At 42.3% G+C, this 22,357-nt stretch overlaps 2 protein-coding genes across 3 annotated transcripts; one reads left to right on the plus strand and one right to left on the minus strand.

The window, feature by feature from the left end:
- Positions 1 to 437: 437 nt before the first annotated feature.
- On the plus strand, positions 438 to 13,524 carry ciapin1 (cytokine induced apoptosis inhibitor 1). Of its 2 annotated transcripts, XM_085464797.1 has the most exons (10): positions 438 to 733; positions 1,724 to 2,076; positions 6,953 to 7,115; positions 7,650 to 7,793; positions 8,820 to 8,899; positions 10,575 to 10,743; positions 11,424 to 11,500; positions 11,717 to 11,838; positions 12,149 to 12,230; positions 12,325 to 13,524. In XM_085464797.1, the coding sequence occupies exons 2-10, from the start codon at positions 1,753 to 1,755 to the stop codon at positions 12,433 to 12,435; spliced, it is 1,272 nt and encodes a 423-aa protein (XP_085320923.1). In that variant the 5' UTR covers positions 438 to 733; positions 1,724 to 1,752; the 3' UTR covers positions 12,436 to 13,524. The 2 variants fall into 2 exon arrangements, with proteins under 2 accessions (XP_085320923.1, XP_085320924.1); XM_085464798.1 differs by lacking the exon at positions 1,724 to 2,076.
- prmt7 (protein arginine methyltransferase 7) lies at positions 13,194 to 20,989 on the minus strand. Its single transcript, XM_085464796.1, has 17 exons — positions 20,763 to 20,989; positions 20,075 to 20,111; positions 19,773 to 19,922; positions 19,570 to 19,678; positions 19,220 to 19,332; positions 18,889 to 19,118; positions 18,632 to 18,812; positions 18,018 to 18,145; positions 17,612 to 17,750; positions 17,445 to 17,528; positions 17,312 to 17,359; positions 17,046 to 17,135; positions 16,593 to 16,754; positions 15,996 to 16,070; positions 15,217 to 15,377; positions 14,732 to 14,828; positions 13,194 to 13,728 (listed from the first exon to the last, which is right to left on the minus strand). Exons 1-17 carry the CDS (start codon positions 20,855 to 20,857, stop codon positions 13,570 to 13,572), a joined length of 2,058 nt encoding a protein of 685 aa, XP_085320922.1. The 5' UTR covers positions 20,858 to 20,989; the 3' UTR covers positions 13,194 to 13,569.
- Between the last annotated feature and the right edge of the window lie 1,368 nt (positions 20,990 to 22,357).

The raw sequence follows: 22,357 nt of genomic DNA on the forward strand, positions 1-22,357 counted from the left end.
CAGTCAGAGCATTTCAAAATAAAACGCCTGAATTAGGTGTGTATGTTTGTGTGTGTGCGTTTTTCACGTCTGTGTCCCAGTAATCATAAACTTGTAGCTAAAATTTACATATAGAGCATTTAATTTCCCAAACGCGAACACTCTTTTTCAGTGTTTATACATTTAAACTCAATCACGCCTGTAAATTACAATAAAACTAAGACCATCGAATTGTGCAAAAAAAAGAAGTAATTTTAATAAATTTAATAGTTAAAAACTTTTCCATGAAAAGGTTTGAAAAATATATTTTGGATTATCCTGTATTAGGTAAGCATAAACCTATTGCGTCTAAATTAATTTATATTAAGTCAAGTATACATAATGTATGAAGAACCTTCACACAGCCTGTGGGCCCGTGGGCCAGGCTCAAATACTTTACTTTGAAAATAGGAACCGGAAACACGCTCTGACGTAACTGTAGCTGAGTTTAACCGCCATCAGGACAGCAGGCAAGTCTTCGTGTAGGCTCGGTTTACGTTTTGTTTCTTTAGTTAATTCTGCCACCAGAGGCCTTTTAGGAGAGCAGTAGACAAACGTTAAGCCTTTGATACTGCGGGTAGCCGTGTAGCGGGAGCTGCTTGGTGTTCACGCCGTCGTTAGGAGCTGATTACGAGCCTCTGCCGGTGCTGCGTCACGTTGTTTGCTCCTCGGAGCTCCTGAAACACCGGAGTCAAGAACAAACCTCTAATTATTGGTATGTCACGTAAGCGGTTTTTTCTGTTTTGCAGACTTTAAACACATCTCTTCACTGTCACTTACAGAGCGACAGGGAACCTTCTAGACCTTTGTACGATAACATTAGAATAACATTTTGTAATTTGGCTCTGATTGGATCTTAAAGGCTTTTTATTACACTCATTTGCACTTCCACGTTTATATTAGAATAGCTTTACATTAAGATTCACACTTGTATAAATACCCCTTTGATTTGATTTTTACTGTGATTTTTACTTTAACTAATAATTAGTTAATGTGAGAAAACATGCCTTTCATGTATATTGATACTGTGTTTTTAGGAAATCTCGAATGATATTGTGCCCATCTTTGAAGCACTTTGGGTCAGCTTCTGTTCTTCAAATGTTTTGTAGGATATGAATAAAATAAACGTTACAGTCAATACAAAAAATTTCAGACATGTTTCACAGTGCAGGTATGCGGCCCAGGACAGATCCCCTAAAGCTTCCTCAACATCATCTACCGCTGAGTAATTACATGTCTGAGAGGATGGTGTGTCATGTATGAGTGCTTGAACACAATATGAGGTACCTGTGCTTTTGGTAAATACACCTTTAAAGCTCACAGAACATGTGGAAAGACAGAGATGGCAGTTTAAAACTATTTCCACATACAGTGGGGCAAAAAAGTATTTAGTCAGCCACCGATTGTGCAAGTTCCCCCACTTAAAATGATGACAGAGGTCAGTAATTTGCACCAGAGGTACACTTCAACTGTGAGAGACAGAATGTGAAAAAAAAATCCATGAATTCACATGGTAGGATTTGTAAAGAATTTATTCGTAAATCAGGGTGGCAAATAAGTATTTGGTCACCTCAAACATGGAAAATCTCTGGCTCTCACAGACCTGTAACGTCTTCTGTAAGACGCTTTTCTGTCCCCCACTCGTTACCTGTATGAATGGCACCTGTTTGAACTCATCATCTGTATAAAAGACACCTGTCCACAGCCTCAAACAGTCAGACTCCAAACTCCGCCATGGCCAAGACCAAAGAGCTCTCGAAGGACACCAGGAAAAGTATTGTAGACCTGCACCAGACTGGGAAGAGTGAATCTACAATATGCAAGCAGCTTGGTGTGAAAAAATCAACTGTGGGAGCAATCATCAGAAAATGGAAGACATACAAGACCACTGATAATCTCCCTCGATCTGGGGCTCCACGCAAGATCTCATCCCGTGGGGTCGAAATGATCATGAGAACGGTGAGCAAAGATCCCAGAACCACACGGGGGGACCTGGTGAATGACCTGCAGAGAGCTGGGACCAAAGTAACAAAGGTCACCATCAGTAACCAGTGTTGGGTAAGTTACTTTAAAATAGTAACTTGGTTACATTACTAGTTAGTTCTCTCAAAAGTAACTCTGTTACTTCAAGTTACTCGTTACTTTCAAAGTAACTAGTTACTAGGGAAAGTAACTTTGGTTTTACTCAGAATTCTCTTGTTAATGTGTTGCTTCCATAACTTTGCCAGTCTTCTAGCTTGCTTACTTGCCACAAGTGCACTGTGCCACCTACCAATAGAAAGGAAAAGATAATGTGCATATTTCCACAAAACAAGTCCCACGCCTGGACCGTCATTGACTACTGCCATGATTCTAGCCTACGTCACGGCGTCATGTGCGCCTTTTACATCCAACACAAAAACTGCAGTTGTGGTGCTTTGATTGTACTCAGAACTCGGAAATTCTGCCTTCTGAATAGGAAGATGTAGGCAACACCAGACTGCAGATGAGCTGCATACAGGGCTGGACTGGGACAGAAAATTGGCCCGGGCATTTTGACTAGAGACCGGCCCACCATTATAGGAAAAATCATAAAGCCTTTGAATGAAAATAAACGCTGTTGTGACAGTGATGTACACTGTTCTGATGGTATATATGCATCAATCTATCAATCGTTTGTTGTAAGATTCAGATAATTATTTTTTAAAAGCGAGACATTTTAAATGAGAATAAGAAAGAAAAGTATTTCTTTGTGCCCCCCTCTCCCTGTTAATGCCCTACCTGGCCCCCTGGCAAAACTTTGCTAGATCCGCACCTGCACAGTTACCAGCTGTCAGCTACAGTGGGGCAAAAAAGTATTTAGTCAGCCACCGATTGTGCAAGTTCCCCCACTTAAAATGATGACAGAGGTCAGTAATTTGCACCAGAGGTACACGTCAACTGTGAGAGACAGAATGTGAAAAAAAAATCCATGAATTCACATGGTAGGATTTGTAAAGAATTTATTCGTAAATCAGGGTGGAAAATAAGTATTTGGTCACCTCAAACATGGAAAACCTCTGGCTCTCACAGACCTGTAACGTCTTCTGTAAGACGCTTTTCTGTCCCCCACTCGTTACCTGTATGAATGGCACCTGTTTGAACTCATCATCTGTATAAAAGACACCTGTCCACAGCCTCAAACAGTCAGACTCCAAACTCCGCCATGGCCAAGACCAAAGAGCTTTCGAAGGACACCAGGAAAAGTATTGTAGACCTGCACCAGACTGGGAAGAGTGAATCTACAATAGGCAAGCAGCTTGGTGTGAAAAAATCAACTGGGAGCAATCATCAGAAAATGGAAGACATACAAGACCACTGATAATCTCCCACGATCTGGGGCTCCACGCAAGATCTCATCCCGTGGGGTCAAAATGATCATGAGAACGGTGAGCAAAGATCCCAGAACCACACGGGGGGACCTGGTGAATGACCTGCAGAGAGCTGGGACCAAAGTAACAAAGGTCACCATCAGTAACACACTACAACGGCAGGGAATCAAATCCCGCAGTGCCAGACGTGTTCCGCTGCTGAAGCCAGTGCATGTCCAGGCCCGTCTGAAGTTTGCCAGAGAGCACATGGATGATACAGCAGAGGATTGGGAGAATGTCATGTGGTCAGATGAAACCAAAGTAGAACTTTTTGGTATAAACTCAACTCGTCGTGTTTGGAGGAAGAAGAATACTGAGTTGCATCCCAAGAACACCATACCTACTGTGAAGCATGGGGGTGGAAACATCATGCTATGGGGCTGTTTTTCTGCCAGGGGGACAGGACGACTGATCCGTGTTAAGGACAGAATGAATGGGGCCATGTATCGTGAGATTTTGAGCCAAAACCTCCTTCCATCAGTGAGAACTTTGAAGATGAAACGAGGCTGGGTCTTCCAACATGACAATGATCCAAAACACACCGCCCGGGCAACAAAGGAGTGGCTCCGTAAGAAGCATTTGAAAGTCCTGGAGTGGCCTAGCCAGTCTCCAGACCTCAACCCCATAGAAAATCTGTGGCGGGAGTTGAAAGTCCGTGTTGCTCGGCGACAGCCCCAAAACATCACTGCTCTCGAGAAGATCTGCATGGAGGAATGGGCCAAAATACCAGCTACTGTGTGTGCAAACCTGGTAAAGACCTATAGTAAACGTTTGACCTCTGTTATTGCCAACAAAGGTTATGTTACAAAGTATTGAGTTGTATTTTTGTTATTGACCAAATACTTATTTGCCACCCTGATTTACAAATAAATTCTTTATAAATCCTACCATGTGGATTCATGGATTTTTTTTTCACATTCTGTCTCTCACAGTTGACGTGTACCTCTGGTGCAAATTACTGACCTCTGTCATCATTTTGGGGGGGAACTTGCACAATCGGTGGCTGACTAAATACTTTTTTGCCCCACTGTACCTAAAAAAGGATCCTGGTGTTATTTGTCTCTCAGAAACAGTTCATAACTTCCCTTCAACTCATTCATGTCACCTAAAAGGTAAACCTGTTTCTCCATCACAGCTCTGATGATCCAGTAAGGACATCTCCTGGTTTCATCTTCATGTTTCCCTCTCACCAGATAACCAAACCATATCATGACCAGCAGCTTTTACAGCTGTGGCTCCAGCAAACATCAGCTGATACTAGAAATTAATATTAAATAAATTCTAACAACAGCTGATCAAGCTTAAACGTGCTGCTGTTGTTTAGCGCGACATCCGCTGGTTTCCTCTTTCGGCGCAAAGTGGGATAAACAAACAAGAGAGCCGATCAGCTGATCATTGATCAGTTTTCATGATTGAAGTAGAAACTGGAGAGGGAGGGGGGAGAATGTAAGAAGAAGAGGCAGCTGTGCAGCAAAGACACAGAATAATTCCAGCTTTGTGCCTTTTTCATTGTAGCTGAATTACGGGACAAACTGTTCCTTTTCACCTCAATAAGAAACGCGTAATATTTTCTCTGAATACCAGACGGGACGGTTGGCAACTCTAATAACTTATGAACAAAATAAAGTTCAACATCAGTAACATAGCACCCACCCAGCTGTATAGAAACTCCGTCATGCTAGCTAGCACGCAGTAAGGAAAAAGTCAGAATAACGAAAATAAACTTCACCTAAACTTGGTTCATATCTGACCCAGAGAGACTGCAGGTCATAACTTCTTACCTGAAGTTCAGTTCACACTTGGACCGGCGGCCGTCTCGGGTCTCTTTTCCTTCTGCGTCCCTTTTCCTTCATCCACCTGCTGGCCTCCACCACTTGCTAATGTTACTGAATCTGTGGAAGCTCCGCGATAGCCACCACACGAAGTAACGAGTAACGACCCTATCTAAATCCCAGTAACGGCTAACGCGTTCCTGATTTTGGCATAATAACTAGTTACCGTGCTCGTTACCACAATAATAACGTAGTTACTGTAACGCGTTACTTAATAACGCGTTAGTCCCAACACTGTCAGTAACACACTACAACGGCAGGGAATCAAATCCCGCAGTGCCAGACGTGTTCCGCTGCTGAAGCCAGTGCATGTCCAGGCCCGTCTGAAGTTTGCCAGAGAGCACATGGATGATACAGCAGAGGATTGGGAGAATGTCATGTGGTCAGATGAAACCAAAGTAGAACTTTTTGGTATAAACTCAACTCGTCGTGTTTGGAGGACGAAGAATACCGAGTTGCATCCCAAGAACACCATACCTACTGTGAAGCATGGGGGTGGAAACATCATGCTATGGGGCTGTTTTTCTGCCAAGGGGACAGGACGACTGATCCGTGTTAAGGACAGAATGAATGGGGCCATGTATCGTGAGATTTTGAGCCAGAACCTCCTTCCATCAGTGAGAACTTTGAAGATGAAACGAGGCTGGGTCTTCCAACATGACAATGATCCAAAACACACCGCCCGGGCAACAAAGGAGTGGCTCCGTAAGAAGCATTTGAAAGTCCTGGAGTGGCCTAGCCAGTCTCCAGACCTCAACCCCATAGAAAATCTGTGGCGGGAGTTGAAAGTCCGTGTTGCTCGGCAACAGCCCCAAAACATCACTGCTCTCGAGAAGATCTGCATGGAGGAATGGGCCAAAATACCAGCTACTGTGTGTGCAAACCTGGTAAAGACCTATAGTAAACGTTTGACCTCTGTTATTGCCAACAAAGGTTATGTTACAAAGTATTGAGTTGTATTTTTGTTATTGACCAAATACTTATTTTCCACCCTGATTTACGAATAAATTCTTTACAAATCCTACCATGTGGATTCATGGATTTTTTTCTTCATTCTGTCTCTCACAGTTGACGTGTACCTCTGGTGCAAATTACTGACCTCTGTCATCATTTTGGGGGGGGGAACTTGCACAATCGGTGGCTGACTAAATACTTTTTTGCCCCACTGTAATCCAGTGGAGCCATGTTCCAAAAGACTTGAAGCTTTAACAGCTGCCAAAGAGGCTTCTGCAGAATACAGAATCAAGACTCTGTAAGTGGGAGTGGAGTTGAGCACTGGATGAATCTGTTGTGTCTTAATGTTACAGACATGCCAGTTTGGCCTTTCTTGCAGGCTGGCTGATTCATCAAGTTACAGACCTTGGGTTGAAATTTTACAACCTCCACAGTCACCAAAACTGCAGTTTCTTTTCATTATTTTTTCCACTGCTGCTTGTTTCTAATGAACAGCTTAGCTTTGACCCGGCTGCTGTTTACAGAGTCAGAGAGTCTACACGATAGCAGGAAGAAAGAGTTCACTTGCTGTTGATTTTCCCAGAACAACAAAATTTACTTTTTTGTTTTTGTGCAAGTACATGTGGGATTTATGTTGTCATGGTGGAGGCCACAGCAGCAAAAGGATGGAATGCTTCAGTAGTCATTACCTACACCTTTAAACACACAAACTTTTATACCTGAAAGTGCAGCATCAAAACTTGAGTTCACTTCCTCCAGGGAATCATGGCAGACCTTGGCATCAGAGCAGGAGACAAAGTGGTGCTGGTGTGGGCTCAGCCTTCAACACCTACGGCCCTGAAGCAGTACGCAGAGGCGCTGGGAGCGGTCGTCGGTCCGGATGGTAGAGTGGCGGTGGAGAACATGGACAGGCTGCTGCTGTGTAAGTTCACCTGATAATTTCTTTTTAACACATGCTCTGACTTAACCTCTTAAGGAAAACTGCTGAAACAGCAGCTGTAGACTGTCATCATCACCACAATCAACACGCGTTAAATTCCCCTGCATCTCTGTCATGAGTTCATGTGTGCAAATGTCTAAAAATAGTCACAATTACAGTACTTATCGTAACTGCTACTTAACTACTCGGGAGAACAGCTGTTAAAGAGAGGTGCTTTCTGAGGTGGCGGGAATTTAAAATGCACTTCATGTACCTGGTGAACACAGATCTGCCTGTAAGAGGTTATTGATGAAACTTGCAAATGAATATTTCTGAATCGATAGAACTTTAAGACAAAGGAAACTCGAATTCACAAAGAATATCCATTTTCTTCCAGTGCACCTGCACACTGGGTCTTATGGTTAACCCACCTCCTACGTCTCACTTTGAACCCCTGCTCCATTGTGAAATACTTTAGTTTGCAGTTCAGAACATAGCGTATTTCACATTAATTGTCTCCTCCTGTCCTCTCCTCAGCCTCTCACGCGGCCTCCACCTTCAACTGGGTGCTCTCTTGCCTTCTGGCTGACAGCTCCTCCATCCACACTTCAGAGACTCTAGCAGAGATAGCCAGAGTGCTCAAACCTGGAGGGCAGCTGGTCCTTGATGAACCAGTTACAGGTAAGAGACAGTAGTCCATTCATCCATTTGCTGCTGGAAGATAAAAACATACTCCAGATGTCCCACTTAGCAGCTCCTCCTGAGGGATGGTGAGATGTTACAGAGTCTCATGAGAGTCTGGATCAGAGTGTTCTTGACCCTGTGATCTAGTGTGTAAACCTGTTTGAGCTTCTAGATTTTTGCTCTGAATTCCTTCGCTGCCCTTTGTTGAGCCAGCATGGAATCCTTTTGACCTGTTACATTTAATCCTAATAACACTGGGACTTCACTGTTATTCATTTTGTCATTGTTTTTTTTGTTTTTTTACTTTCATGGATTTCACTGTTCAGTTATTAAAAGGTTAAACACCTCCTGAAGTAGGAGCTAAGAGACCCCAAAAAACAGGGTTCCAAGAAATCTTCTAGTACCTAATTCCTGCAGTCATAAGAGCTGTGAAAAGGTTCCTGTGCCCCTGGAACTGGGGCATTTTAAGGAGCTCCAGCATTACTCTAACCTCTCCAAAAGTTGATTCTGTTCATCTGGACGTAGCGTTTTGTGGGAGAAATGTTTCATCACTCATCCAAGTGACTTCTTCAGTCTCAGCTGACTGCAGGTTTCCCCAATCTTATAAACAGTACATTTGCATAATGACTGAAACCAGCCCACTGAAGGAACAATGGGCTGGGAGGTCAGTTCCTTAATCTTAATTATGCAAATTCTCATGACCATTGATCAACATTAACAACAAACCATTACTCTGACCGCTCTCTGGAGCCTGCTACTCGGTCCCGGCAGGTGACTGGTAAGGATGACAGGTGAAATAGTAACCACTGGCAATGCAAAGTGTCAGGTATCAAGTTTATCTCACTTCAGCAGCATGACTGACGTGACTTTGAATGAGAGTGAAGGACACTGTTGTTTGACACGTGATACAAGAGTGGCCTAAGTGTGCACTGTTACAGTGGAAACGCATTATCGACAGCAGTTTAGGTGTATTTATCCTCGGTGTCGATGTGTTTTAATGTGCTGAGTATATCTGTGTTACAGAATCAGAAGGACAAAGTGTGAGGACAGCTGAGAAGCTGGTGTCGGCTCTGAAGCTGTCCGGCTTTATGTCAGTAACAGAGGTGAGTAGTTCACACTAGGGCTGTTCGATATAACGATATATATCGGGTGACGATATAAAAACGTCTGTCGTTTCATTTTACGCTATCGTTTGTTTCGCAGTGTGGCAAAATAAAATGTTTACGGCAATATTTTTTTCATCGTTTGATGGTCACTGTAGTGGTTATATTAATTTGTTAAATTTCTCTTTCTTTTATATTTAATATGACCACACTACGGATGGACAAGCGACTGTTTTTACGCGTTGCTGTTAGCAACCACGATGGTAAAACAATGGCGTGGCTCCGCCGTCTGCTTGTTTGTTTTGCATATTAACCTTTCACAATAAAGCTCAAGATCCTGTTGAGGCTTTTCAAAATAAACAAAATCCTGTGAAAGAGTATGCAGTATTTACGGATGAGAAGCAAAAAAAGAGCCGTCAGGTGCTAAAAAATAAACCTTAGAGTCAAACGTTAGAACAGGCTTTTCCCCGCAGCACGCCGTGTAATAAATATTCACAAAGAAAACGGCGGCCGTTACAACTTATGTCTAAAAATGTATAGTTTCATGCATTGGCTAAAAGTCATAACTCCAGGTACACAACGCCCAGCTGAAAACACTTCATGCAAGTCGAGCTGCCTGAGATTCATGGAATTTACAGAAAATTTTAAATGTTGTGATTTATATCGTTATCGGGATGATAGATGTCTTATATCGGGATATGAGATTTTGGTCATATCGCACAGCCCTAGTTCACACTGTGGAGTAGAGGGATGTTTTCCCCAACATCTGCAACTGTGTACTCCAGCAACATGCATATTCAGGACATTATTCCACTTAGACCAGCTGATCGGAGCACTTGAGGCACCGGTTGACATGTTGTGAAGTTAGTTTTGGGTTTAAATTCCTGGAAGCTTGTCTCTGTAAACAGATTTTGAGTCTCCAGCTGCTTGAACAGTGAGGAACATGATTGGAAGAAAGAAGTTGGTATGGGTCTTTCAGTTGCTGGCTTCTGAGAATCCCCTTACTGAGGAGGTCTAATTATTGTTAATAGTTTGACCTGATGGTCATTTTTGCTTCCTCATTCACACGGAGCATCATCTGCCTCCATCGCATCCTATCCCTGCCATCCTCCTCTGTCATGTCCATATTCAACATCCTTTGTCCAATATATCCACCATCCCTCCTCTGCACATGTCACAAGGGTTTTCCCTAAAACCTGCATACCTTTTTAGTTTTATTTAATTTTTTAAAATTTGCTGAGATTAAAAAAACGTGAACTTTGGGCAAAACGCTACACTGCCACTTTCTTCCCAGCCCAATAACGGTGTAATAGGGACAGGTGTAATAGGGACAGGTGTAATAGGGACAGGTGTAATAGGGACAGGGAAAGTGCTACACCGACATGACGCCACATCCTACCTTAACCAGTGCTGACTAATAAGGGAGGGCACAGTATAACTGCTGCTCTGAGTGTGCTGCACATCCCAGAGTGTTAGTATGAACATGGAGGAATCCTCAGTTCACTGTGGGTCCATCAGTTAAGCAGCGAATTTAGCTGCTACACGTTATTTCTGTGGGTCTTCACGTCACGGGTGGGGAAAAAAAAAAATGCTCCCAGCTGGGCGTATTCACAAGGCTGGATCCAGCCCCTGATTTTGTGCCATGCTTATATCAGTTTGCTGTCTCGTCATTCAGATCAGCAAAGCAGAGCTCAGTCCTGAAGCGCTGAGCTCCCTCAGGGCAGCCTCTGGTTACCAAGGAGACTCCCTGTCTCGAGTCCGCGTATCTGCCTCCAAACCCGACTTTGAGGTGGGGTCATCGAGCCAGATCAAACTGTCGTTTGGGAAAAAGACAGCCAAGCCAGGTAGGCTTCATAAGTACGCTTTGTTCTTTCTCCTGTTGTCTCTGAATCCACAGCTCACCGTCTCTGTCAACTATGATCTAATATAATAGGCTACAGATGCCAGATTCCCTTTAGTTTGTAGAGAGGTTTGAGTTGATGATGATAGGGACATAAATCTGTAATTTTACAGATTACAGATTTATGGCTTTGTTTATGGCTCTAACAAAGGAGAAGTTACTGTCTGGGCATTAGGAATACTTTATGTTAATAAACTGAGTTCTGCTCAGTTTAAAATGAAAGAAAATCCAACTGAAGAAACAAGAAGTACCACTATGAAGTCAAGAACAATCAAGTTAGGAATCTGCTGACCAATTTGGAAAAAAAAAACCAAACGTTTTCACGTTTTAAAGACTATCAACAGAAGACGAGTGACTTTCTCGACTCTTTATACAGACACAATAATCCAGTTTGTCTGCGATCGCTTCTTTTTTATTTTTTATGAATAATGTAATTTCCACTTGGAGGACGAAACTTCATTTCCTATTCGGGCTGTCTGTCGTCCTCACTACAGTAACATTTTATTTTAATTTTTTTTTTTTAACAATGCTGCATTTGCATCATTATAAGTGACGAGTGAGTCTGTGAGCTCCTCAGACTGTCTCTGCTGTGAAGCTAATGTTGGTTAAAATGTGTGATTTCAGCAGAGAAACCTGCTCTGGATCCCAACACGGTGAAAATGTGGACGCTGTCAGCCAACGACATGAACGACGATGATGTGGTGAGTTTGTACACCGACTGAAGCGCTGAACCACGCACACGTGACCGTTTATTAGGCAGGCTCAAATCCTCTTTTAAAGAAAAATATATGTATTTCAGCACGATGTAGTTTGTGGGGAATTGCTGATTTTTCTGCAGTTTCTCAAACCTGGAGTAATGCAACACATAAATGACACACTGATGTTTTTCTTGTCCGTCGTGTTTATGTTCTGTGTAGGATCTGATGGACTCGGATGCTCTGCTGGATGAAGATGACTTGAAAAAACCTGATCCAGCTTCTCTTAAAGCTCCGGCCTGTGGAGAAGGAGCCAACAAGAAGAAGAAAGCCTGCAAGAGCTGGTGAGGTTTTGTTTAAATCTCACATATTTTGGAGAGATTTAAGACCAAGATCCGAGCTTTCAGAAATGTCAGTGCACCTTTAACCAGATATTACACGATTTACCCATGCACAACCTTTGGGCTCATGCTCATTTTCAGCTTCATGACTTATAAAATTTATGTTTGAGATGTCCGCATTAAGGACGTCTGCTCTCACTGACAGCATACAGATCCAGTGTTATGAGCAATCTGAAGTTTGCGGCGATCTGAAACTTTTGCATGAGCATGAAGGACATCATGTGACGTGATGCTGTGCTGTATCTTTGTGTAGCACGTGTGGGCTAGCTGAAGAACTGGAGCAGGAGAGTAAAGGAAAACAGAAGACTGACCTGCCAAAATCAGCCTGTGGAAGTGTGAGTGTATACTTTCAAAAGCCTGCATTGGTTCCTCATCCCTCCTCTGGTTCTAATAAAGAAATAATAATTATCTTTGTTCTGTTTGTGGCAGTGTTACCTTGGCGATGCTTTCCGATGTGCCAGCTGCCCGTACACGGGGATGCCGGCGTTCAAGCCGGGAGAGAAAATCGTTCTGGACAACAAAACACTGACGGATGCTTGAAACACAACTTCAGCAACGCGCACTGCTCAAACCTCAACACATGACATTCCTCTCTTTTCCAACCCTGTAGACACGATTCCCTCTGATTAAACCCCGAGGATCAGTGAGGCACCTCGCTGATCCATTTTGTGTATAATCCACACGGGAGTAAATATGCACTGAGAATGTTTGAGTCCTGCTGTGATGAGATTTAAAACATAAAGTAAACTCTCAAGATGATCAGTGCAATTACACCATACAGAAATGTTTTTTTCAATCTGTCAGCTGGATTGCAGTTTCCATCATTGCAGCTTCAATAGAAATGATTCATCATTGACTACAAAGTCTATAGTGAGAGCGCCTTCACCTGAAGGCTTTCTAGGTCATTCTGAAAAGCTGACATGCTTTCTTTATTCCTTGAATTTAACTTCCATTTACACCTGATCGCTAACAGCTGAAGAACCGAGTGGCTGTTTAAGATTTACGAACGCTGACATCGAAACCAAACCGCATTTAAACCGTTCAAATGAAGGGTCTGTATGTATGTGGAAGGCAAAGAAGTGTTGTTGCCTCTCTTTGTTTCATTGCAATAAACTAAAACCAGCCTTACAATGTTTAAACATATCCCATTTATTTCACTGCATGTGACTAAATACTTAAGAAATGGTTATTGGTATTGTGACTGCAGGTGGCCCAGGATCTAAATGTAATCCCTTGCTTTAACAGCAGCTTTAAACACTCGTTTTAGAATATGACTTCTTTCACAAAAACTCTTGACGCCAATTTAAAAAAACAACTTTATAAACAATTTCCTGAATATCAAATAAATAGTCTCTCAAAACAACATTTGGCTTTACTAGACTGTAACCTGCTGACTGACAGCTGCTACATCTCTTCTAAGTTTTTGTGTACAAACCTTTATTGTAATGAGAATTAAAAAACGACTTCAAACAGACTTTTAATGTCCAGCTGATACAAAATATCCCGCAGCTGTATCATCTCAGAAAGTAAAAAATAGAACTGGTGACATCCTCACTAAGCTTCTCATGTTCCACACTCTGAATTATGGTTAATCATGGAGATTCAGTCAGAACAAAACATGTTAAATGTCAGGTTTGGCAAAAAGTGAGCTGTTCAGTCGGTGATTGCTCGACGTCACTGAGATGTGACACTGAAGTCCATCCTAATGTCTCCTAAACTGGGTTCAAAGGTGAAGCTGTAGGACACCGCGGCCCTGCCGTCACCTGAGATCTCCCACGGCGACCCGAAGAAGTACACTCCCTGCTTCCTGTGTCGACTCCACTCGCAGTCGCCCTGCAGGAGAAACATCTGCTGTAAAACCCAGCAAGTCCACTGTGTCCCCAAACTTCACACTCCCAGTGAAACGCTCCACCGAGGACCACTTTTAGTAATCTTTAGTGATTCTTTAAACTTATTTTGCTTTAATTGTTTTTCATTTACAGTATTGTATATGCACTCATAATCACTGTTCTTCTCATTGAAACAAAACAGCCCTACCAAATAATAGCAGGTAAAATCTGTTGACATTAGAAACAACCAGGAGTACTGACAAGCAGCCGATGAGGGTTAAGAGGGTGCAGACACCCGGTCTCCTTCTAAACTGCTGCAACTACAAAAGAAGACTAAAATTGTATAACAACTACACATCTGTTGGTAGTGCTGGCGAATGCCTGGATAAGAGGTTCTCCCTGTGGTTCCTCCCACAGCCCAAAGACATGCAGTTAGTGGTGATTCTAAATTAACCATAAGTATGAACGTGAGTGTAAATGGTTGTTTGTCTCTCTGTGTTAGTCCTGCAGCCTGTCCAGGGTGTACCTCTCCTCTCACCCTGTGGTGGCGGCTCTTTCAACACTGTGTTAGCAATTAAGTGTTAGCTCATTCAGAACTCTGCTGCTCGAGTCCTCACTAAGACCAAAAAAGTGGACCACATCAGTCCAGCTCTGAGGTCTTTACACTGGCTGCCTGTCCGTCAGAGGATAGACTTTAAAGTTCTGATGCTGGTCTATAAAGCTCTGAATGGTTTAGGACCAAAATACATCAATGACCTCCTGACCCAGTATGAACCTTCCAGATCCCTCAGGTCATCTGGATCCGGTTTTTTATCAGTTCCCAGAGTCAGTTTGTTTGCTTGTTTTAATCAATTTTAAATCGTGCTTTTTATTTGTTTTTGTTTCTAATGTCTCTGTAAAGCACTTTGAATCACCTTGTTGTTGAATTGTGCTATACAAATAAACTTGCCTTGCCTAAAGAAAGAGTCATTTAGTAACGAAATGAAGCTCTAAACTGAGGCAGATACCTGCTCATTGATTGGTCCGTTGAGACCTGCGCTGACAGTGATGTCATCTGTCAGGTGGTACTCCATCCACAATGCAACACCATGGCAACGACCTTCCCTGAAAAGCATGTTTAACATAGAAAATATGCTACTGACTCAACTCTATGAAGCAGAAGATGAACGTCAAACCTCACAGTAGTATTTTAACAGCATCAAAACACAACAATAAAAGGAGCTCTACGGGGTGAGAGAAAACCCCGAAAATCAGACGTCCCCCGCGAGCAAGTATTTGGATGGTGGGAAGGAAAAACTCCCTTTTGACAGGAAGAACCAGGCTCAGGGAGTTGCTGCTTCAACCATTTGGGACTCAGGAGAAAGAGAAGAGACAAAACAAACTACAGAAAACAAAAGACAAATAACACAACAGCCACAATGATAGAAAACTGACATATTAGACTGACATGTATGTCTCAAATTAGTTCTGGCACTGATTAAAGTAACTGTACCTAATGAAAGACAGCAAGCCCTGGCTGCTGATTGGCTGCTGAGGGAGGCACTGTGTGAAGTCAAAGGTCATGGTGGCGGTGGACTGGGTGAGAGCCCGACAAGGATACTCCCACAGGGGGTGTGGCTCCGCCTCACGGGACTCGCGGAAATCCAGAGAGCGCTGAGGGGACATAAGGATTTATTTGGACACAGATAGTTACAGTTGTGATCAGCAGGAGTCAATGAGCTTCGAATTTATACCAAAAATTAATTAAAGGTGTTTCACACGGCTCATTTGTAGATCCACTTCTTTTTGTAATATATTTTTATTACATTATTTCATCGTCACAAATTGGTATGTACATTTATATGCAGATGACACAATATTTTACTGTACTGTTGATTCTGCATTGAAATCTCCCAAATCACTCATTAGTCACTAACTGCTTTGCTTTCATTATGTTTTCTGTTCAGTTTTTGAAGGCTGAAGTTCAGCAGTTTGAAATGATTCAGCAAGCTTGTGCACATGAAAGTCCTCTCTCAGGGTCAAACTAGTATTTAGAGGTGTCTCTGTTTGAGTATTTGTCTTATTCCTGACACCTTCAATCCCAAAAGCTAATAGAACTCACAAAATAGAAGTAGCACAGAGCACTAGTTCAATAAAAACGACTACAGATCATCTCTAATGAGTTTTTAAGATAATGCTTTTTACTGATCCAAATGTTACAGTGTTGCCATTAAAATAGAAATAACTCATTCAAAACCTCATTTAACATCCAGTGAAATCATCTCATTTTACCTGGACCATTTCATCCATGGGCGTGACATCGAAGCCCTCGCAGGTTCCACACGGCGCTCTTATCCTCCACAAATCCTACCAGGCGGACAAAGACGGAAACAACGCGTTTATTTTTTTGGTTAAATAATTGGATATACGTCTAAAATAACTGAATCTCAAATCACAGTCATTCCCCTCCACGTGAGAGGAATCTCACAGCATGTAGAACTGAAAGATGGAGATGCAGAAAATGATCAGAGTATTTAACACCTTCACTCACTGGTGTGAACAAAACAAAAACAAACAAACAAAATAGCAACTTGTTTGTTGCCATTTGGATGAAACATTTAACAACGCCTTCATCTGTGAACAGTCTTCATGCTTAAAACTAATAAGTATTAACCACTGAATATGACCTGAATTCACATAAGCAGCCAACATCTGATAGATTGATTAAGTATTTATTTGATTGGTTAAAGTGTAAAGTCTGAAGGATCATCGCAGAAACAAGTGTAAGCTGATTTCCACAAAGAGAAGATTTTTTGGTTTATGGGTCCCATTCTGGGAACGTTTGATCGCCCTGTATACAGATGATAACAACAATCATAACGGCCTCACCTGGAACTCCACAGCCACCATGTGAAGGGAGGCAGAGCGGGGCAGGATGCTGGCGTCAGGTCGCAGAAGACCTGCCAGGGCGGTGCGACAGTACCAGAAGAACAGGGAGTGCCACGGCAGGAGGCTGGTGCTGAAGTACGGTTCACCCATCAGGACGGAGATCTGCACAGGAGAGGCCAACATCACCTCACACATTTCAGTTTCCTTAGCACTCATGTGGGTGGGACTCCTGACGTAAAATCCTCTCTGTCATAACAGATTAATAGATGCTCCCAGTTTGACTGGACTGGACCAGGTTATGTGTTACCACAGTGATTTAGCCAGGTCAACACAGAAAACACAAGACTTTAAACTTGTCAACCCTTTAATCCTGCTTTGAGGTACATCCTTCTAAAGGAGTCTAAATGTGTTGCATTCAGATGCTTCCTGGTTGCATCGGGAAGACGACGGTACCTGTTCTCCTCCTACATCATTACTGGTCAGCTGCTCCGGCCTGATCTCCAGCAGCTCAACACGTCCTTTCATGGAGTTGGCTTCCAAAACCTGCAGAGAAAGATGCTTTCATGTTGATATACAGGACGTAACAAGCAGGATAAGACACAGTTTTGGTTATATGAAACCATTTTATCATCTTTTTACCAAAATGAAACAAGAATAAAAATCATACAGTGCCTGAAACATTTCAAAGCATCACCGCTGAGAATGATCTGAATGATTACCTCATCAATAACCTGTTTAGACATTTGGGAGTTCTCCAAACCGAACACCTGAGTAGAAAAGGAAACACAGGGAAGTGAAAACAGGCTGATGATGTCACGGAGCGACAGTATCTGTGAGGTGAAAGCGGCGTACCTTCTTGGCTCCGAGCATGTGAGCGAACACAGGAAGCAGACTCCCGTCACTGACGCTGAGACACACGCTGTCCTCTCTCAGCACCTGAAGTTCACCCAGCTCGTTAAACCGCAGTCGTATTTGAGAATATATGAATTTACACAGGCGGCCTCGATGCCTCCACTTACGCTGCGCAGAGCGCTGACGTAGCTCTCCGTACGCCGTCTGTCGTTAAGTTCGCCGAAACGCGGCCGAGTCCAAACCAGGTGAGCCTGGCAGGTGCAACATGGCCGAGAGGGAGGAGCCTCAGTCTGTGAGCCCCGCTGGCTGAAACAATCGACATTCAGACCAGTTTGTGACAATTCCCAACCAGGAGGACATGTTTGTGAGTAATGTCTGATAATTCAAGTTATTGCTGTTAAACGTGGTTCTACCATCCGCTGAATCATAGGGTGCAGCTTTTCACATGAATCTTTTCACTCATATTCAGTGAGAACAATCGCACTGATGTCTTCTTGTTGAGCTGCAGACAGATTCAAGAAGTCTCTTAAATAAATTGTTCAAAGCGTATACATGCGTCTGAGCAAACTGTACCTGCGAGGCTGCAGGCTGTACCACAGACTGTAGTCATCGTGGCAGACCATCAGGCTCAGCTCCTCTCCTTCTGTCACCTGGCTCTCCACAGGCAGGAAGTACACGCTCTGCATCCAGTGGTCGCGCCACTGAAAGACACGACAGTGACCGATGATTTATCGACTTACTTTTTGCCGTGACCAAAAAAAATGTCCCACGTGTGGGACTAATGAAGGTTTATCTTATCTCATACTAAACGCAGTGAGTCAAACCTCAGCTGTTTATGCAAAGCTAAGAAAATACCTTCATATATTTTAGCTTTAAAAAATATCAGTTCTGGCTTCTTTATCCTGTCAGTTGTGGATTTTACTGCAGTTTCATTATTATGTACAAAATCCATGCAAAGATGAAGACTGCCAGGCACATTTTCCTACTGTTTCTCCATGCTGCACACACCACAAAGAATCATGTCACAGATTTTTGCTGGCATCTTCACTGAATATAAAGTGAGTGCACTGAAGTGTTGTTCCCTCTGATATTTAAGAATATTTGTGGCACTGCTGCCTGAGCTGTTAAAGAGCTTGCTGTAGTCTGATGCTACTGGCTGCTTAAACACAAGCAGAGCAGTAACTCACCGGGGCCATCTTTGGCTTTTGGTAAGTCCAGCTGGGTGCCATGGTGCACACTATGGACCCAGTGGGGTCCATGTCCAGGTCCCACCAGGACAAAACCGCCTGAGCCCGGCCGCTTGACTGAGCCACAAACTGGGAGGAGTGGGCCTGGAAGGCGCTGCTTACAGGTTTGCTAAAATCCACGCTGAAAGGAAAGGATGACAGTCAGAGAGGGATGTGAATAACTGCAGATGCATACGAGCAAGTGTCTCCTTTCTTACGTGAACATGGTGCAGACGGGACCCAGCGGGGTGAAGCTGGCAGGAGACACCTGGCTCAGCTGGATGTCACACACCGCGTGAGCTCCGGCACACCGGCCCACTGCGGGCGGAGGGACCAGCCTGGCCCCCTCCACCTCAACTGGCTGCAGCTGAGCCCAGCTCCACAGAAGCTCCGACTCTACCAGCTGGGCGTAGACGGTGGCCCGGTGAGGGACGGCCTCGCAGCGCTCCTGCGGGGCAGCAAAAGGAAAGTAAAACTACCGGAAACAGTCCAAACCTTCAGCTGTGAGGAAGCTGCTGACGAATGCAGGAAAAGTGTGACAGCACACACCTGCATCAGGTTTTGGTGGGCGTGCTCGTAGCTGGGCAGAGCTCCTTCACCGATCAGCTCAGTATCGAACAGCTCTGTGATCAGGACGTTGGCCTTCACCTGCATGTCTCCATCTGGAAAACAGGGTTCTGGTTATGAAAACAGATGCACTGCTGTGTAAGTAATGAATGCTGTTTTTTTAAATGTCCTCTGCTTGTTTGGTTTTGTGCTTGGAGTGAATCGTTACAGTTTGGGAGAAAAGAGTGATGTTAGTAAGTTAATATATGGACAGAAGATTTAATTGATTTAGGGTGAGCTGTGAAGTTGAGATTCATTAACACACAGCCTGATGCAGTACTGCCGTGTCTGACCTGGTCCCACAGTGACGTCTGTGGAGTGTTTGTTAATAATCTTGATTTTGTCAGAGAAGCCGTTCTTCTCCACGATGCACTGCGCCGCCTCGGCCATCGGCTTAAAAACCTGCAGGGAAGCATCACAAAGTTATTAACTGATATTAAAACACCACAAGGGGGAAATGAATCCATGCTGAAGGAGAGCGATCAGTGATGTTCACCTCCACGGCGTAACAGAAGTCAGCCCCGGCCGTGATGGCCATCATCGACAGGAGGCCAGTTCCGGTGCCGATGTCCAGCACGATGACCCTCTCGCTGCGAGCCTTCACTCTGGCTACAGCAGCCCGGATGCCCTCATAGTATTTCTTATTCTGCAGTGGAAGACATGTTAGCGGTGTTGTTCTTTTATTTCTTCTGTCAAACACGACACTTGTTATATGTGTTATCCATCTATTTGGGTTTATTATTAGTAATAATAAAAGCACTTCTGAGAGTTCTGAGGGACTTTTTCTCCAGGTCTTACCCTGTCGTGATCGTGCAGCATGTCTGCATAGGAGGACCTGAAAGATAAACCGATGAAGGATCATTGTAAATTTTAAAAAACTGATTAAAGAAGAAAAATTTAAAAATTAGTCACTAATGCAGTTTAAACGTATAAAATCATCATTTTTGAAAACATAACCAACAAAGAACATGTGCCATAACAAAGTCAGTCAAAGGAGCTTAATTAAAACAGAGGAAAGTTAAGAAAAAGATAAATAAGAAAATGAATGTACAATTTAAAAAATATGTTCATGTTCTGTTTACATTTGGATTTAGAAAGACAAACATATAATTTTTTTTAAATTTTATTTTACAATTCTCATTTTTTAGGCCATTTTTTCCATGATTTTTTTCACTTCAGTTAACGTTGATTTTTCAAAACCTTTTATTGATCAGCAGCAGTGTAGAGTGAGACTGTATCTGTAGTTTGTTTCCATATCATTATCTGTGCTTTTATATCTCATATTCTTATCTTTATTGTGCATTTTTACACGTTTAAGTTGAGAATTTTCATGACAAACGTTACAATTTCTTTTGCCGGCATTACTGAACTTCCATACAGGATCACAGAGTGGCGAATATCTTCAGTGTTTCTAAGGATCTTTGTTTTCAGGGTACGCAAGACATCTGTAAACCACATCTGTGGTCACTGGACGCCCTGAGCATACCTGGCTATCTCCTGGTGGTAGTCGTACTCCTCGCTCTCCTCCACCCAGTCTAAAGCCCCGGTGGTCGGGTTGGCTCTCCCGCAGAAGGTCTTCATCTCCGCCACGACACTCGGACCCCTCTGCGGTTGAATGACGGCTGGTTTCACCTGAATATTCTCTACAAGTAGGCAAGTAAACACGATCACAGCAGCAGCGTTTCTCCAAAGGAAGCCGCCATCTTGCCACGTGACGTCACGTAGGCGGAGTCACGTGACGCTTTGCGTCGTTGATATTTTCTTTTTTGGTATTTGTGTCGTTATTGAAGTTGTAATTTAGGAGTTGGTTATTAAATACATTTATAAAAGATAATCGGCCTTGTGAAAAGCTAAATTACGAAAATAAAAATGACAATAAAAATATTAGAAAAACATGAGAAGAAAAAAACAGAATAGAAAAGAATAGAAATTGTACGTGTACAACGAAAGTGTGGGTGCTCCAAACAGACTGTAAATAGTAGACAGCAGGAATTTAAACAGCTAAAAAAATATTAAGAAGAAACAGTATAATAATTCATAAAATAAAAATATAAATGATTTCAAAAGTGACTATATTAGTTACTAGAAACAGCCTTTGCAAATAAAAAAACCTGAATGAATAAAATTAAAATTCACACCTAAATCTTGCTTTCATTATCAAAATAACGTTTCATCATTCTCTCGAGATTCAAAGATTTTTACTGTCAGTTTGCTGCGTGTACAGGACATCCAGCAAAAATGAAATGCTGTTTCTCTCACACACCGTAAAGAAGAATTAAGAGGCAAGAAAGATAAAGGACACTCTAGCAAAATATATAAAAGTCAAACACATTTACAGTGCAGTAGTTCAAGATATAAATAAATACTTTATGCCAAGTAAAGAACATAATAAATAAATAACACTGCATCTGCTGATTGATAGTGATTTCATACTTAATATGTGCCTTATGCTTTTAATAATAGAAATACAAAGTTTACTTGATAAAGACTTTATTAAAACACTTATGGAACAGACTTTATGCTCTTTAGAGGCTTTGAACCAGAAATGTAAAACCAATAACAAAACACCAAACAAAAGACAACAGTTGACTTTGTTACATAAATACAATAAATACTTTCTAAAAAAATGAGATAAACAACATTTGGTACAAACAGCAAGCTTGAAATGAAAACACAGTTTCAGAGTGATTACAGAGCAGCTGCTCTGGTGGGATGTTCACAGCTGGGAAATCTCAAAGAGAAACCACGTTCATCTTTAAATAATAAACTATAACTTATACACACTTTCATTTGTTCTTTTTTTTAATGTATGCACTTTCCTAATTTATCATCCATTTTTATGTCACCTTAATTTTAACATTTCAATGCATAATGCCATTGTTTCATGTCATATTTTTATATTTGATGTCACTTATATATTTAATGATTCATCAGTGTCTCATTTTTATTAATAATCCAACCACGTATTTAATATTTCTTATTTTCAGTTTAATTTCATTCTCATCTTTTATTTTTTTGTCACTTTTCTTTCATAATGCCACTTTCTATATGATCATTTCTTTATTTCATGTCTTTTTCTTT

Source organism: Copadichromis virginalis, linkage group LG7 (genome assembly GCF_057382275.1).
Source record: "Copadichromis virginalis isolate Kocher_CV1m ecotype Utaka linkage group LG7, C_Virginalis_male_GT1.1, whole genome shotgun sequence".
In the NCBI taxonomy this organism is placed as follows: domain Eukaryota; kingdom Metazoa; phylum Chordata; class Actinopteri; order Cichliformes; family Cichlidae; genus Copadichromis; species Copadichromis virginalis.